We start from the raw sequence: 18,482 nt of genomic DNA on the forward strand, positions 1-18,482 counted from the left end.
AGGGGAGGTGTGGGGCATAGCCCCCCACATATTTTTAAATGGGTTAAACTATATACATGCATACTTGCAATTGCAATATATAACTCTTATCCAAGCATGAGAAGCTCCGCCTCCCACACACCCCCTACTATATATACTAACTCCAGGGTCACACTACAGTGGGGCAAGCCTAGATACCACTTTTGGTGAAATGTGTTTCGGTGAATTGTGTTTTCTGTGAATTGTGCTTTCGGTGATTTGTGTTCGGTGATATGAGTTTCGGTGAAATGTGCATTCGGTGTAATGTCCTAGATCCATATATCTATATATATATATATATATATATATATATATATATATATATATATATATATATATATAGATAGATATATAAATATATATATATATATATATATATATATATAGATATATAAATATATCTATATGTATGTATATATATATATATATATATATATATATATATATATAGATATATATATATATAGATATATATATATATAGATATATATATATATATATATATAGATATATATATATATATATATATATATATATATATATATATATATATATATATACATGTGATTGTTTATGAATAGCACCCATAATATACCCTTTTCAGAATGTGCTACAGCGATTCTTTAACATGTGCTTAGTCATGATCAAGTCAGACATATGAAACATCAGTTTGACATTTTATTTATTTTTTATTTATTTATTGACATTTGTTAACTGGGTTGGTCCAACTGGGCTTGAAGCCCATTTTCAGTGGAGACCCAAGGAGAAAAGCTCCAAAAAACACAGTCACATGATAAAGAATATAGCAGTTAAACATTTTAAGCACATACATACATACATGACAGATGGTACAAAGATTAAGTAACAAATCTGTTAATACAGCATGAATAGAAACAAAATAGACAGCTTAGATGATATGACAAAAACACAATATTTATACAAAGCATTCATTTATTTGCATGAAAAAATTATGCATCTTAATTGCTAGAAAGCAAGTTGGCATAAGCTGACAAGCATGGAGTTGTGGGAAATGAGATGAGTGAGGAAAAAAATTAATTAGTGATTTAAGGAGAGTGAAAGGTGTCTCACACCTTCACATTTCATCTGAAGTACAGCATTTCTCAACCAAGTCAAGCACATTTCTTCTGAAAGACAGCATTTCTCAACCACGTCACACACATTTCATCTGAAGGACAGCATTTCTCGATCATGTCACACACATCTCATCTGAAGGACAGCATTTCTCGATCATGTCACACACATCTCATCTGAAGGACAGCATTTCTCAATCACATCACACACATTTCATCTGAAGGACAGCATTGCTCAATCACATCACACACATTTCATCTGAAGGACAGCATTTCTCAACCAAGTCACAGACTCTCCACATCAATGCTGTACTGTCGTTGAAGGACTGGGACATGAACTGAAGAACCTGTTGTGTCAGCACAGCTCATAGCTGTTCAACTTGATAAGTACAGATAAAAGTTTTGTTTCTTAGTTTAAATATACATATGGCAAGATTACCCTTTTTCATAGATTATATGCACTTAGAGTGTTTTTGGACTTTATAATTGACAAATTGCTCTTCATGATACAGTATTTCAAATCTAGGTTCATAGGATGTACAGTACAGATTAATCCAAGGGCCATTAAAGTCTTGCTGCACCTGCTATCATATGTTACCTCTTAACTAAATTAGGCTGACATAAGACAAGCCCAGAAAAAAATTTGCGGTGACCCATGAAGTTGTTAAGGTTTGCTTTAAAGGCAGTAAGCGTTTTACTCTATTTAATCTAAATAGGTAGTTTATTCCAGAGATGGGTTGTGCATTAGGAAATAAATAAATTAGTGTGCCCTGTTTATTTTTCTGTGAAGATTTAAATCCTTTAAATGGTATTTGCAAAACTGTTTGCAGTGAACATGTAAGAAGACAAGGAAAGGAGAATCCCATGTGACCCTAAATGCTAAACATCAACCATCATATAGGTGTCTGTAAGACAAACATCATGGGGAATAGTGAATAAAGCCCATGGCAGCCAAGCAAAGCCCAGTTTGGTAGCCAAGTGGTTTCAGGTCTGTGATATTTTTAGTTGGTAACTGCTGGGTTCTTTTGAGTTATGAGATGCATTTAAACAAATGCATGCCAAATGCCACTGCATCTGGAATGGAGTTGTGAGCAGCAGCATGGACTTTAGATGGTACCTATAAGGGGAAGAGTTGTGTGGGCCAACTGCTTTGGGCATCGGCTGTCGTGTGCAGTCCCCTCCAGACTAGAGCACATGGATCTGCATGTCATGCTAGGGCTAGTCATCTGCTGGTGTAAAAATTGTCTCTTACTGATTGGATCACATTGATGAATGGCTCCAAAAATATCAATGGGTATTTGTCAGTGATAAATGGGCTCACTAGCAGGTGTATTCTGATATTCTGATCTGCAGATTGAGAATTGCAGTTCCCAACCAAGTTATTAAGATTATGATGTTCTGAGCAAATCACAGTGATTTGCGAATGAAGGTACAAAGATCTTTGATAATTGAAACAATCAAGCGAAGGATGTAATCTATGCTAGAGATTATACAATGGCTTTACTTTCAAAGTTTAACAATACTGCATTTTAGTATTTAGCTTATGTCTATTTTCTTAAATTCAGTGAATTGCAAAGTCTAGACCAAGTGAAGTGGTATTGTTAGTTGAGGAAATAACCCATCCCTTACAGTCATTAGTAAATTTACTTAGCGATATCTCTGGGTTATTGGCTTAAAGCAGGAAATCTGGAATGAAATAGAATGTATACCTTTTTAATATTTTTCATTTTAGATTACCTTCTTGCTTTTTTTGTTCTAAATGATGATTGTTTTGGTCTTTAGATAAATTAACAAATACACATTAGGGGGACAGCTATAGAGTCTGCAGCTCAAGCTGACTTGTGACTCCAGTCACACAGAACTAATCAAGGATTAAAACTTTAATAATTGCAGTTCCCAAGCAAGTTCAAAATCCCCCAAATTTTCTTCCACAGTGTTCGGCCCATAGTTTTGAATATAGATTCGGCAGTGAAAAGTAGTATAAATAACTAAAAAACTAAAGTACTAAAAACTTACCAGAGAACTAGGTTATGGATGTCATTCCAAAAGATAAATCCTTAATCACAGATCAGTTAAAATAATATAATGAGAATAAATAAATAAAGAGCTTTTTTTGTAGATCAAATCTTTTATTTTAATTCTTGAGCAGACAGATGAACGCTAAAAAGTCTTAGTTCAGACCCCACTTGAAGAATCATGAAAGCGGGCAAGGGTGGGGCAATTTTGGTCACTGACACCATGAGCTACGACCACAAAATTGAAGAAATGCTTAACAACCAGTATTATTATGAACTCGGTGACCTCCCTCAGGTAAAAAACACATATGAGGATCTACTGCTGGAATTTCAGGACTTACATGAAAATGGCCTTATTAGTGACAACATATTGGATTTTATAACAATGATGCATCCACAGATTCCCAATTTTTTTGGGATCCCTAAACCACACAAAAACATCCTGGGCCCCCCATACAGGCCAACCATAGCTAGTGGGGGAAGCATCACCAAACCACTTTCGATATTCCTGGAAGTGCTGAATAGACCACTTGCTAGAAATAATGCTTCTTTCATGTTTGATCTGAGGGATTTCTTTAAGTCAGTTAAGGAAATCCCAGTTATATCAGAGTCTTTTCTACTCTATCATAGATGTAGAAGCATTATATATAGTGTGTTCACACGAATATTGCATTACGACCGTGATTGAATCTGTCCACTGCAGCCCTTGGAGAACTTCATTCCCAATTAAACAATTGGAAGTCTTCTAAAAGCACTGCTTCAAAACAATTTCTTTCACTTTAACAAGAAATAATACCGGCAGAAAAAAAAAGTATCACTATGGAAGCTGCTATAGCCCTGAGACTGGCCAACACTATCCTGGGAAAATGGGAAAATGATCACATTTACATTTCACCCTACTTCAGTCTAATGGGGTGCTACATGCATTACATTGATGATGTGTATAATCTGGAACAGGTCAGAAATGGAATTAACAGATTTCTTCAAACATATAGATAGCTCAACAAATTTTCTTAAGTTTACCAACTCATACGACAAAAACAAGGCAGTTTTCCTAGACCTTACAATCACCAAGAATCACACCACACTTTCCAACAACTTGTACAGAAAACCTACTAGGGTAAACCTATTACTGCATAAACTCAGTATACATCCGCTAATTACCATAAAGAATGTGATCAGATCCCAGGGCATCAGAATGGCTAGGGTCTCAAAAAAAAAGCCTTGGACTTGGCATAAAACATCATCGACCTAGAAAAGGACTTCCTAGCTCATGGATAATTCACCCGTTTTATCAGCAACATCCTGAGCCTGATCACAGAAGCAAAACTGGAAGACTCTAATTTCCCAGACAAGAGAATAGATTTCTACACAAGGAGATGGGATAAATGGAGGACCAACACGAGAAACAAATCCATGACAATTTCCTACTCTATAGACTGCAACTTGATCATGAAGGCCATAAGAGAAAACTGGATCATCTTGCACAGCAACAAAGCCCTGAGCAAAGTAATCCCCAAAAAACTTAGCTTCAACATTAGAAGAAATAAAAACCTAAGGAACCATCTGGAAAGCAAAATCAAAACATACTTGAATGATGCCTCGAATGGACCAAAAGGAACATTTGGCTGTGGGCCCCCCGAATGCTCATACTGCCCTTATATGAGCAGTACAACTGGATAACAATGTCTAAACTCCAACTTCTATTATGGAAGCAAAGAGTATTACAACTGTTCCACCAAGAGAGTCATCTACCAGGCTCAATGCTCTAAATGCAAATGCTTCAATGTCGGTCAGACCATTAACAAACTAAAGACATGGATCGCCAGACATCTGATTGAAAATAAACAAAAAGTCTAATCAAATGCCCTGTCTAAGCATAACATCATCTTTAAGGATCACAATCGGTTTAAGTTCCATGTCTTGGAAAAAGTGGACAATAAGGACCTTCAGGTTAGTTATAATGACAAACTAGAAAAGAAAGAGCTAGAGTGGCAGCTCAGGTTTGAAGTAAACAAACCTCCTGGACTAAACACTCAACTATCCAAATAGAGCATTCTCCACCTGAGAAAGTTCCATCACCATGCCTATTACTGAACCATCGATTCATGGTTTAAAAAACAAAAAGTTTGTTGTATCACTCACCTATTTCATTTATGGGATGAAAAACATGTTAGGTGGATGTATTAATTTTGATATTTCTGGATATGTTTGATAGCTTTTACAAAAACTTCCTAAAATATATCTTATGATTTGTTTGACATTAAGAGAATGGTTTGGAAATAATGATGGTGTGGTTCTAACCTGATTAATTTTCTTTCCTAGAGGACTTTCACATATTGCAGGCAGGTCTGAAAAAGCATCAGCGAAAGCGGTGGTCCAGAATTTATTCCTGTTCTGGACAACTGATTTTTCAAATGTAATGTTCTTTTATGTTTTTTTATGTATTTTTTATGTAATGATTTTTTTATGGGTGCTTTTTTGCTTGTACTGCGATTTACTGCGCTTGAGTCTAATCTAAACCAACATCAGCGATCACTAGCTCAAATTAATTCTGTTGGCCTAAAGGGTTACTCATAAAGAATTGCAAGATAGACATATTATTAGTTGGACTGAACTGAATCTTAGAAACAAGGGGTTGTTAGATGGCTAGATTCATCAGAGTAAAAGACGGTAACGGTCATTTTACTGTGCTGGTTTCAGTTACCTTGGTTAGTTTGGGGCTACTACTTTCTCATGAGCGATTCACCGATAGACGCTTTTCTGATCACCTGTTTTTCCTTCAGTTTTTCTTCAATTTGTACTCTGCACAGTAGTCAAGTTCCTCTGGGAAGTTTCCCACACTAAGAAGGTTAGATATTTACTTAAAGTGGTTAAAATGAAGGAAGCTGATTCCTTCTCATTCCCGATGTTGCCCTCACAGCCCCTAAAACTGGCAGACCCACTCTACAGTTAACCAACATATCAGGATCACACAACCATGTGGCATGTTTCAGCTAGTCACATTCATTAAGGTTTACTTCTGGATTAATATCCCTTATGATTTCGCTATGACCTTTATTGACTTTGATTTTATTTTGATTCATTTTAGTTTTACTGTTTTCTTTTTTGAATCCTTCACAAACCCACGTGATGTCTTGTTTTAACTCTGGTGATTCTCTGCTATATGAAATCTAACCAGCCAGCAAAGGGTTATTCAACCTAAGCCAGTGTACATTACAGTTCCCTAAGGAAGTAGTTGCTTGACTGGTTTCTAGTTTTCTTGATCTGTGGGCCGCATCTATTTTATATTTTAAAATATTTTAATTTATCTTTTATATTTTATTATTTTTAATTGTTCATTGTGTTTACTATTCTAAAATTTAGTTTTCCAGTATTATCTACAGTCAGGATTATAGGTAAGACAAATATTTCTTGGTAACTTTCCTTATGTATTTTTCAATCCCCTTGGGAATCCCCTGTGATGTAGATTTCATTGTCGGACTATCACTGAGGAGATGTTGCCTTCTGAGACAGAAGGCCCAATATGGGCAATTTCTTCATCCAACTAAACAAGGGGCTTCCCTGCTAATCACCACCACTTAATTTGTCAAGGTTCTCCTATCCCTCTTGGACCGAAAGACACCCACCGCCTACCAAATGTCATTTGGTCACAAGCTTAGGACACTCCCTCACTGCCCCCACACCTATCTGTCCAGGCACAGCCTTCCCTCTACTGAAAAGTTAGGTGTTATAAGAGATGACACACAAGACTTCTGACCAATTCCCACCTTCATTCTGCATCCCCTACCCCCGAGCCTATCACCACGTCCACACGGATCCTTCCATATCTCTCCATTTGGCGACGAATCATTGATGTCAGTTACGGTAACAGCATATGAAATTGTTTTTATTTTTCATAGGTTCATAGGTTCATAGGTTGGTACTAGGCTATCAGCCCTAGGGCCTATACAAGCCTAGCCATAACAATTCCCTGGCTATTTCTTCCCACATTATTTACTTTCCTGGACCCCTGTCTAGCAGGGCAACTGATTTGATCCCTGGGGTGAATTTCCTTTCTCCCATCCAATCATCAAGGTTCCTCTTGAAGAGGTCCAAAGAGGCACTCTGCTTGACATGTATGGGCAATCTTTTCCAGAGTCTGGGGAGTCTCTGGGTCAGGAACCTATCCCTCCAGCATGTTTTGTTTATTGTGATGACAAGGTTTAGATCCCTGGAGCATGTAGCTCTGAGGGATTGGGATTTCTTTAAGTGTAGCATGTCCAACAGCTCTGGGTTTGACATGGCCTTGTATGTTAAGCAGAGATCACCTCTGAGTAGACGATATGCGACAGAGTATAGCTGGAGTTTTTTAAGGTGGTCAGCGTAGGGCATCTGTTTTAGGCCTGTGATTCTTTTAGTGAGGTATTTCTGAGGCCTTTCCAGTTTTTGCAGATGTCTTGAGAGGTACATACCAAATGGGGCGTTGTATTCTATAATGGGTCTAATGGGGATGAGTACAGTGGGACAATGACCTCCTTTTTTCTGGATGAAAAGCCCTTTGTGATGAGATGTGCCACATAGAAGGATTTCCTGACTGTTGTGGCGATGTGGTTATCGAAGGTGAGACCACTGTCCACCTGTGTCCCTAAGTCTCTTATCACACTTTCTGTGTTTAGTGTACTGCCACCTATATGGTAATTCATGGATACATGTTTTTTCCCAAAGGGGATAACAATACATTTCTTGGCATTGAGCTTGAGCCCATGGCTCTGGCACCAAGCATCTGTTTCTGTAAGGCCCTTTTGTAGAGTATCCACATCATTTGGGGATTCAATAATGGCTCCCAGTTTGCAGTCATCTGCAAACTTTGTTAGCCAGAGTCCCTTAGTGTTGACCTGTACTTCAGAGAAGTAGATGCCAAACAAGAGTGGCCCCAGGACTGAACCCTGAGGTACTCCACTTGTCACTTGTCTGGAGCTGGATTTGGAGTCGGCTACTTTTACAGTGTGGATTCTATCAGTAAGCCATTTAGCAACCCATTGGGTGACATAGGGATTAATGCCCAAATTAGTAAGTTTATCTATGATTCCAGAGTGGGGGATGGTGTCAAAGGCCTTGGCAAGGTCTAGATAGGCTGTGTGGACCACCTTACCCTTGTCCATGGCTCTGGAGACTGATTCAAAGAAGTCAATCAGGTTCAGGAGACAAGATTGGCCCTTCACAAACCCAAACTGGGTGGGGTCCAGTGTTTGAAGGTTGCCAATGTCTTTGTTTATAAGTTCCAAGATAATACGCTCCATGGCCTTGCAGATAAGGCTTGTCAGACTGATGGGACGGTAGTTTCCGGGATCCAAGGTGGATCCCCTTGTGGATTGGGATAACTGTAGCTCTGTGCCACTCAGTGGGCATGAAACCTGAGGTGAGGCTATGATTAAACATGACACTTAGGTGAGGTGCCAGTTCATATTGTAGTTCATGTAATACACAGCCCGGGATGTCATCTGGTCCCATGGATGCTGTATTCCTGGCTTTAGAGAGTGCGTTTTGTACCTGTGTGGCCGTTATTACTGGAATTTGGCAATCTTCCGGTATTGAGATGGGCCATTTAGGGGGTGAGAGAGGGGTGAAGTTGGCACTGAATCGATCTGCCAGGATATTGACAATATCCTTCAGATCAGTATATTTAATGCCATTCTGTTGTAGCTCAGAGCAGATCTGAGCATTGCCATTTAGATTTTTGACATAGTTATAGAATGCTTTGTGGTTGTCTTTGGAATCTTTGGCAATTTTATTTTCGTAACTAGCTTTGGAGGATTTTATGAGGCATCTCAGTTTCTTACTGAGGCTAGTAAGGGAGTTTTTTGCATCCTGGGATTTTCCTCTTTTCTGCAAAAGTTTCTTCCTTTTGTTGTAAAGTTTGTTTATGGCAGGGGACCACCAGATTGGCTTCCTTTTTTTTGGATGAGAGCATTTTGGTTCTATTTGGGATGGCACGATTCATGCATGAGTGGATCTGCTCGTACAGTGCCTTAGTGTAGGATTCAGCAGTTGAACTTTCAGTTCCCGTCTGCATGGGTGTAATGAAGTTTGTCACTTCTGACTTGAGTAGCATGAAATTGGCTTTGGAGAAGTTTTTATGGTGGTTTCTTAACTGGGGGTGGGGTGGGATGTGGATGTTAAGGGTGATTAGCTTATGGTCAGACCTGACTAACGAGGGGGTGACCACAGGTATGGAGCATTGATTTCCCATGTTGGTAATGACCAGGTCTAGGATATTGGAGCCCCTGGTGGGACTATGGATTAGTTGATCCAGGGCGTTGGAATTTATGAATTCCAAGAACCGTTGCAAAGGTGTTGGGACATGAGTAGTTTTCCCAGTTAATGGCAGGGTAGTTAAAATCACCCAGTATTAGGGTGTTTGGTTCTATCTTAATATTTTCCAGTATGTTTAGAAAGGTGTAGTGAGAATCTTGGGGTATGGTGGGGGATCTGTAGCAAGCTACAATTTGGATTGCAGTCTTACCTAGTGTTAGTTGCACTTGGAGAATTTCAGACACATTGTGTTGGCCAACTAGCCTGGTGGTGTGAATATCCTTGGTGAATATTGACACTTCTCCACCTTTAGTGTTTCGGTCCTGGTTTGGTGGCCGAAAAGAGTGGTAAGAGTTGTAGCCTGGTATTGCAGGGGTGCTCTCTGGAGCCTTGAACCAGGTCTCAGTTACTGCACAGATATCAATGTTCTCCATTTTTAGGAGTGCCTCGAGAGAGTGCATTTTGAGGTTTAGACTTCTAGCATTGAGTAGCATTACCTTCAGATTTTGCATGCTTGTACCTGTTACGGTGGTGGTTTTGTCCTTTGAAGTTTGCCTAAGCACAAGCACACTATTTTCCCACACCACCTACTGGAAAAGGGATGCCTCAAATTAATCCCCCAGTGGCTGGTCCAACCCATACATCTAGTGGCAGGAGTCCACACTGGGTGCATCCTTATTGGTGCAAACTCCCACTATATCTCATTGGCAGATTCATATTATTCTACCATTGGACACCCTCTTAGTCACTTATTTCTATTGTAACATAGCAAAACTGTTAGATACCCTATGATATAGAAGACTAAGGGTGACATGGATTGGCCATTACTACTCTAAAGCTTTACTCAATTATAGGTCTTGATGTGTACATCCAATAGTTTTACTTGTTTTCAAAGACATTGCTAAAGAATATGAAGAAAACAGCGCTTGCTTTTGTGTTCTGATGATATAAATCACATTTAATAAAGATTTGATTGTAACATAACTACAGTGCTTAACTGTCTGCTCAAGAATTAAAATAAACAAGTTGATCTACAAAAAAAGCTCTTTATTTCTTCTCATTATATTATTTTAACTGATTTGTGATTAAGGATTTATTGTTTGGAATGACATCCATAACCTAGTTCTTAGTTAAGTTTTTTAGTACTTTAGTTTTTTAGTTATTTATACTGGTTTTCACTGCTGCAGCTATATTCAAAACTACGGGGCGGACAATGTGGAAAATATTTTTGAGGATTTTGAACTTGGTTGGAAACTGCAATTCTCAAGTTTTAAGCCTAAATTGTTTTGGTCTTTAGACATTTCTGCATTATATCTACTCATACTTGGTCCATTTTAATACATTTCTTGCTCAAAATACTTGGTTTCACAGTGGACTGACATCAGAGCTTAATAATCACTGTTTTAATCATTCCACTAGCATTTTGCCTTACAGACATGTTTCTAGTTCATGTCTTCCATGCTTTTTGTATATGTGCCTTCACTGTTGCAGATATTTGTGCAACATCAAAGATCTTCTCCTCTCGCCCTCAGCCTGAGTCCATTATCAGTGTGAAGAATAAGAATACACTTGATACTGACTTTATTGCATCACATTTAAAATGTTTCATTGAAATATTTGACTGTTCATTTGTGAATGCATTCATTAAGCTTATATATCACCAGCTCTAATGGTGAGTTTTGAGTTTTGCCCCAGTTCAGTTCTTATCTACCTCTTCATGTGTGTACTGTGTAATAATGTCTTTGGAGGTATTTTTAAAATCCAAAAATATCATTTATGATCAATGGACTATTGGAGAACAACTACTGCACTTTAATACCTGAAGTTGTAGAATAAGTCCAGAAGTACAGGTTATTAAAGATGGAGGGAGGGAAAGATAAGAAAATGGGATACAATAAAATTAAATCTGAGGATTTAAAAAAGACATAATGATAACAAATAGCAGAAATATGAAACATTTTTCAGTTATAAATTCTGCCCTATCCTGACTGTGTTCTGGCAATACTGCAACTGTATTGCACTGCTGTTAGCTGAAAGAAAGTATCTCGGATGGACTGACAAAGGGAGAGAGGGAGAGAACAAGACTTGGTAATGGGTGGGGGAGAAACAAATACAGTTATTTACTTTGTTAGATTTCTTGCTGTTTTAGATATATACATAAATCTAAACCAATTGCTACCCACACATTTGCAGCCTTGTAAAATAATGGCTCTGTCCTTTATCATGACTGGTTCCCTTTATTCTTTCTACCACAAAGAAAATTGCGTAATGTAAAAGTTGGAAAATAAATAAACTTTTAAAACTGTTTCAAACTCTTCCCAAAGCAATGTAACATTTGAAAAGACTGTGGAATTTTAGATGAAAATAAGATTCTGTTTATTTTTGAATAGATCTCAGTTGTAAACAGATGTATGTACAATAGCAAGCAGAGTTACCATTCAGGAAATATGAAGGGCATGCATTTCTCAGGACTCACCTGTACAGCCTTTTGCGTCTGAACATCGACAATTAGAACTCTGTTCAGTGTGGGTTGTGTGGCATATATATATTTGTCTTTAACAAGTACAGCTGATGCCCAGATGCAGCTTTGCACAGAATCCCCATCTGTGATAGGACAGACTTCATCCTAAATTCAAAGAAATGTGTAAGCTGGTTAACTAGAATAGTGTTACATATACAGCCATACATGTGCCTATGTGTACATGTATGTATATGTATATCTGTATATATATCTCTATTTGTGTGAATGTAAACATTTAACTATTTTAAGAATTATCAGATCCTATGCTGCTGTATAAAATGTATCATTCATGAAGACAATTAGCAGAAGGGGAACACAATTACAACTACTAACTACATTTGAAGAACTCAATGTAAAAACACACAGACTGAACATCCATGAGATATAAAAAACAATGCACATTTTAGTTACTTCACTAGACAAAAGAAACCAAAGTGTCGTGTATTTTGAAGTCTGTCAACTAGCATGAAGATTGTACATTTCTTTTAAAATTATTTATTAAGTTTTCTGATATGTGATTCTGTGCTTTCAAAGTCACAATGGTTTGGTCAGCAATGCAAACACACACACACACACACACACACACACACACACACACACACACGGACAACAAAAGATTAACCAAGCTACCTGGTCCTACCATAATAGACATTTTCTGTATCACACGCAACAGCTCTCCAGTATTTCTTTTGTTATGGATAGAATTCAATAACTTTTTAAGGTTCTGCTGAATACAGTGTTAGGCAACTTGCATATGTTTTTATAAATGCATTGTCTCATGAATAATATTGTGTGCAAATCTTGAGGTAAATTTGATTTGAATTTTATTTATGCATTCATGTTATAGAGATAATTCATTTATTGGAAGCTATGTTAGTATTTGATTAGTTTACATTTTACAGACAATGAAATGATAACAAAATAAGTGCATCAACACACATTGTCTGAATACAGATACAGGTGCACATCCCACCCCCAAAGAGGAAGTGTACCAACACAAATCACCAGAAACCAGGTAAAGGAACTCAGTTCTCCACTCACAGATAAAGTACATCATCACACACCACTCCATTCTGGGTGTAGAGACACATCTGTCCTCAAAAAGAGAAATGCACATCAGTGTAATCCAGGTATTCCTTCCAACACAATATGTCAAGTAACCATGCACAACACACACAGGGGGAAAGAAGATTCAGTTCAACTGATCCCCTTTTAAACCAGGGTCCAAGTGATCTGCTCAGATATAGCAGCTCTTGTAAGATGTGTACTCCCTTCATACCACTTAACTTCTTTGCTCAGAAATTCATGGGAAACCAAAAATAATGGGGAACAATGGGCCAAAACTAGCTATAAATTTTACATATTACTCAGATTCACTTAAAATGTTAGTTGGACAGTAGTTGGGTGGCACAGTGAATAGCATTATCACCGGAAAGCAAAGGGTTCCCCTGTTAATTTCCCAGCAGGAGTGCCTTCTGTGTGAATTCTGCATGTCCTCCCTGTGTTCATGTGAGTTTCTTCCATATCTCTCAACCATACTGAAATCCTTGGTATTTATTGGTTTTGAAAGCTAAATAATGGGGTGCCACTAATTCACAAGTGGCCGCTTTAATTCCCAATTTTTTTTTTTTTTACAAATACTTGTGGCTGATGTCATCATGTGTTAGCTTCCTAACTGCCAGCCAATAGGAGACACTGGGATTGTCTTTACAATACATTAGCACACAGCCTCACTAATGTTTACATCTGCCAGTCTGGTAATATGGAACTGGACTGTTCATTATACTATAGCAGGGCAGCAGTGTGCACAGCATGCCAGGCAGCAGCGAGTGAGCCGACAGGTGTGGACTCAGTGTTACAGTTTAAGTTTAACTTCTTTTCAATTCTGCCAAGTGGCCAAGCCAAAGCCAAGTTGCCCAACTTACTTCTGTGGACTGCAATACAGAGTCAGGTCCATACTCCCAGCCTCAGGATGGCAGGTGGCTCAAGTTTGCCCTCTCTGGCTCCAGGTTAGTAAAAATAAATAAATAAATAAATAAATAAATAAATAAATAAATAAATAAATAAAAGAATATTATGTCTTAAAGTTATTGCATGATGGAAACTGCCTAGATGTCTGCGTGTAAAGAAAACAGCAATTGACAGTTATATATCTATATTCCATAAAGTGGCTACTGCTTATTGCAATGGAATGGAATAACTGGATATTGGTTAATATTGTTGTTTCCCTTGCCATAAATATACCATTGGCTCTCAACAGTAGAAATTCAAATGAAGTAACTGATGTTATTTCCAGACTAGTTTGTTAAACTGACCTTTGACGTCTTTAGTTCGTTCTTTCCATTTAAATGTAAAAACAATTGGTGAAGAGAAATAGAGGGTTAAGGAGGATCTTTTCTGCAGGTTTGAGTTCAGAGAATGCAAAAGCCTTGCTTGAGCTTGTTGCTGTGTCTGTATATAGTATATAGGGTCAAGGGTTTTAACAGTTAACAGATGGTCGGTCTTGAATGGGTGCAGTGTACTACTTTCTCTGCATGTAATTTAGAAGGATTTGTGTGTGTGTTTGTGTTATCAGAAGACATAACAACCATTCCTACATCAGTCCCTTCTTCTCTGATAATCCCCATCTATATATAATGGCTGCAATGTGATTTTACCCTGCCATTTGGAACAGCATTTAAGATGATTTAAAAAATATTAAACACATTACTCAATGTAAAAAGGTCTCTAAAGGAGCATCTCTTTAATGATACTACCTGCGGATACTTTCAGGATGATGGCTGAATAGAACATTCCTTTCTGTAAGCAGTATATAAACACTCCACCCTTTTATCATTTTAAAGAACATGGGTTAGTTATTTGATTTCATATTAGCGCATTGTACAAATTTAAGTGTCTGCTTGAAGGACATTTTTCAAAGCAAATTCTCTGCAGAATGTTGTTATAGTAGAGACAGAAATCATCACTTTGTTATGTGTGTCTGTCCTTTACAGTTGGGTACAGAATTTCTTTAAATTACTGTAGAAAATCTCTTGTTCTTTACATGTTTGTACTTTGCACACTGAGTTTCTTCTGTGAAAGAAACTCTGTCTCAAAGTCGGGGCTACAACCTGATTAGCAAATCCGAAAGAATGAATGAATGCATGAATGAAGAGATAGCTACATAACTAAGTAAACAAATAAAAGCATATTCTGTACACTGTGGTTTGAAGATGAAGGACATAGAGGCATTGAGGTTTAAAGATGAAGGTTGTAGAGGCAAGGATAGCAAATGAATTATGTCCTTCTCTCATGTTTTCTTTGTGTGTTTGTTTATTTGCCTTTTAGTCTACTACATGTGCTCAAATGTTAGTACCTGACTACAGACTTGCTGCCATTTGGTCTAAATGGCAAGTGGCTTAATTCCCACTTGCCTGACTCTACTTATTTGCCTATCCCTACCAGAGCCCTAACTCTAACCATAACACCGACATGGTCCCTAACCCTAACCATGGCACTCCCTTTCTGTTCCCAAGCCATAATGTCCCCAGTCACTCTTTAAACCTCAAAATCCACACCCTACTCCCTAAACCTAAAGTCCTTAGATTTATGAATCTAAAATTCTTCTCTCCTACTCCTTACCCTTAAACTGCCCTCCTGCTCCCTAAACCTAAAAGTTGCCTCCCCATCCCAAAACCTAAACTCCCGAATTTTTATCTAAGCCAAAACTCTCTTCCCACTCCCTAACCCTAAATCTCCCCATCCCTAAATCTGTATTCCCCTTCCAATTGCTGCCTGAAACCTCTCCTGTCTCTCTTCCACCCCGCAGCAGCGTCATTTACTTTGCCTGAACTCAGCTGCTGTATTGAGTTGAGATGCAGCAACTCCACTTTCTCTACATTTCTGTAGCACCTTGTCTGAAGGGGTAGTCATGTTCAAGTATGAGCAGAAACCCAACTACAAGATGTTAGAATCTCTGGCTTTAAGACAGTGGTCTTTGAGTACCAGGGACTCAGACACTTGTAGTAGACCCCCTTCTTTTCTCTATTGCTATATAAGCTAAGCTGCTAGTGTGATTACCTGGTTAGGGTTCCTAACTGATTATTATCAGGGGAGCCATAGACACACACACATTTTGAACAGAGGCATAAAATCCTTTATAAAGGGAAAATGCTGTTCTGGAAAGGCTTTATGAAAAATTGAGAAAAAAGGTATAATACGGTAAGTTTAGAATGCTAGTGAAAGGAATACATAATTTGTTATATAAACAGGAATATTGTTCTAACAAGATGCTTAAAAAGGTATTTTTTTAGAATAATATGTAGGCCATACAGAGGACATATCAGATTTATAGGACATATCCAAGAAAATACTAGATTAATTTACTATTACACTGTTTATTTATCTAACAATGCTGAGATCTTCTTGGAACACAGCAGATTCAAGTTCCACTGTAGAAATCTGCCACCAGTCATTATAATTACAAACAACAGACACTGCATCAAGCCTAATTCTGGAATCTGACAGCTAAAATATAACACTTTCAAATAAATATCCTTGAAGGTTAGTACATTTCACACCAAAAGCGTGGATTCAAATTTGTGGCAAACTCTTTCTTGGAATAAAAGAGAATAATGTAATGCATCATGTGACAGCAGTATCCCTATAATAAAACAAAATTATATCCCGAGGACTCTAAATGCATGCCTTACAAAAGTTAACATCCCTGGCAAATTAATAACAGTGTATAGTAAATTTGATGGTATTCTAACCATATCTGAAGGCTTAAAGCACTTATATTTTACTTTTTGTTAGCTATTGGTATCCCACTATTCCATTGGAGTGGGTGGGGTTACATAATTATGTATGTAAATTCTATGTTAACCAGCATACAGATTTTTGACTAGTTGTACCTACTTTACATGGGCTTTATCCAGATTTCTGATGTTTCCAGGTTGAGAGGTATGGTTTCCTCCAGATGCTCCGTTTTCCTCTCACATTTCAAAGACCTGCAGTAGGTGGATTGGACACTGTAAGTTGGCCATAGGTGTGAGTGTGTGGTGTGGTGTGGAAGAACTACTGTGGCAGGGATAGCCACCTGGCAGTGGAAACCTTGGCTCTAGGTGATTTTTACAGGTGTAGTGACACCCCGACCCCATGTGAAAAAATGGGAAAGGGGCTATAGATGGATGGATAAAGCGTGTGTTATTATGGATTTTTTGAACAATAAGAAGTTTGAAATTCAAATATATGGCATTACTGATTGACTATAATTCACTTATTTACTAGAAAATAACAAAAAAAATTATGAGAGACAGGGCAAAAGTATAGAACAAATCAGTAAAGTTCTGAAATATTTGAAACAGCTGAGGGGGTTGACCCTCTTGTTTTCCTTTTAGTATTGTTATATATGTGTAATTTTTAAGTATTCTTTTACATGATTTAGATACATAACATGGGGCCTGCTTTGGTATTAATATTATTTTCTGATTGAATAACTAAATATCTTATTATTTTACTTTAAGATTTTTTTTGTTCTGATTATTTATTTATTAATTATTTATTTATTGCGTATGAGGATTTTGAGCAGAGTGCAACTGTGCTTTTATTTTACATAGTACTGAATGGAAAATATGGTTTGTGCTGCATGACTAAATTATTTATAAGTAATAAATGTAATGCATTTATATGTATATATTTATAAGTATAAGTAAGTAGATTTTTATGCATGTGCTGCTTCATTACTTATTTAATTTCTAGTGTTGGGGCAAATTTTTACTTTTTTTTACCATTGTTATCAAACTTTGTTAGAAGAAAAAAAAGTGAGAAAGATAGTACATAATAAAATATCTTTTGAAAAAAAGTTAGTCTCATAATAGTACAATTTCACAGAATTGAATACAGTGGCAAAACCCCAACATTTTCACACAGATCTAGGGTCTTGAAGAGGGTGGCTACACTACAAAAGTACTATCCATCCAACTTCAGGTTATACATAACAGAGAATGTTTAGCATCAATGATACAACTCAGTATCTATAAGGTTGCATATTGTAAGGGAAAATGAATTTACAGTACAGTACCTTAAACACAATACCTAATATAAAACAAAACACAAATAGAGTCTGATTATGACCAATACAGCATGAGTTTGAAAAGCAGCTTGGGATATATGTGAGCCTGGCAGTGGCCAGTTGCTTTGACTGGCTGATGTTCGCTCACCCATCCTGAGGGTTGAGAAAGGTATCTGATAGTCATCCCATTACAACAGTGCAAGAAAAGGTTTGTATAGCAACAGAAATGGCTGCATCTTGGGCTTCATGATCCTTGACTGATAAGGTAATGTTGATTAGCATTTGGTAGAAACATAGACACATATGGCGAGGGAGTGCAGTTCCCCTAAGTGATGCAAGTGCTTATGCAAACCACTGCGGAAGGGGATTGGACTTCAGCTAAAATGTTCTCATTGTTGGGATGCTGCAAAGGGCACAATCCACCTGGGTGCCTGTCCAAATTGTGGTTCCCTGCAGATATCTACTGACCTCCCACTGAGGCTTCCCCAGCA

The 18,482-nt window shown here is 37.6% G+C and overlaps 1 protein-coding gene across 2 annotated transcripts in view; it reads right to left on the minus strand.

Moving 5' to 3' along the window:
- The window catches only part of FSTL5 (follistatin like 5), a 3,739,468-nt gene that overhangs the window by 389,247 nt on the left and 3,331,739 nt on the right, over positions 1 to 18,482 (minus strand). For both annotated transcript variants that reach the window (XM_044062069.1, XM_044062068.1), the window contains one exon: positions 11,895 to 12,044. In XM_044062069.1, coding sequence (XP_043918004.1) covers positions 11,895 to 12,044 — 150 coding nt within the window. The remainder of the gene's footprint in view (positions 1 to 11,894; positions 12,045 to 18,482) is intronic.

This window comes from Protopterus annectens, chromosome 2.part1 (genome assembly GCF_019279795.1).
Source record: "Protopterus annectens isolate FY-2018-M chromosome 2.part1, PAN1.0, whole genome shotgun sequence".
NCBI lineage: Eukaryota > Metazoa > Chordata > Ceratodontiformes > Protopteridae > Protopterus > Protopterus annectens.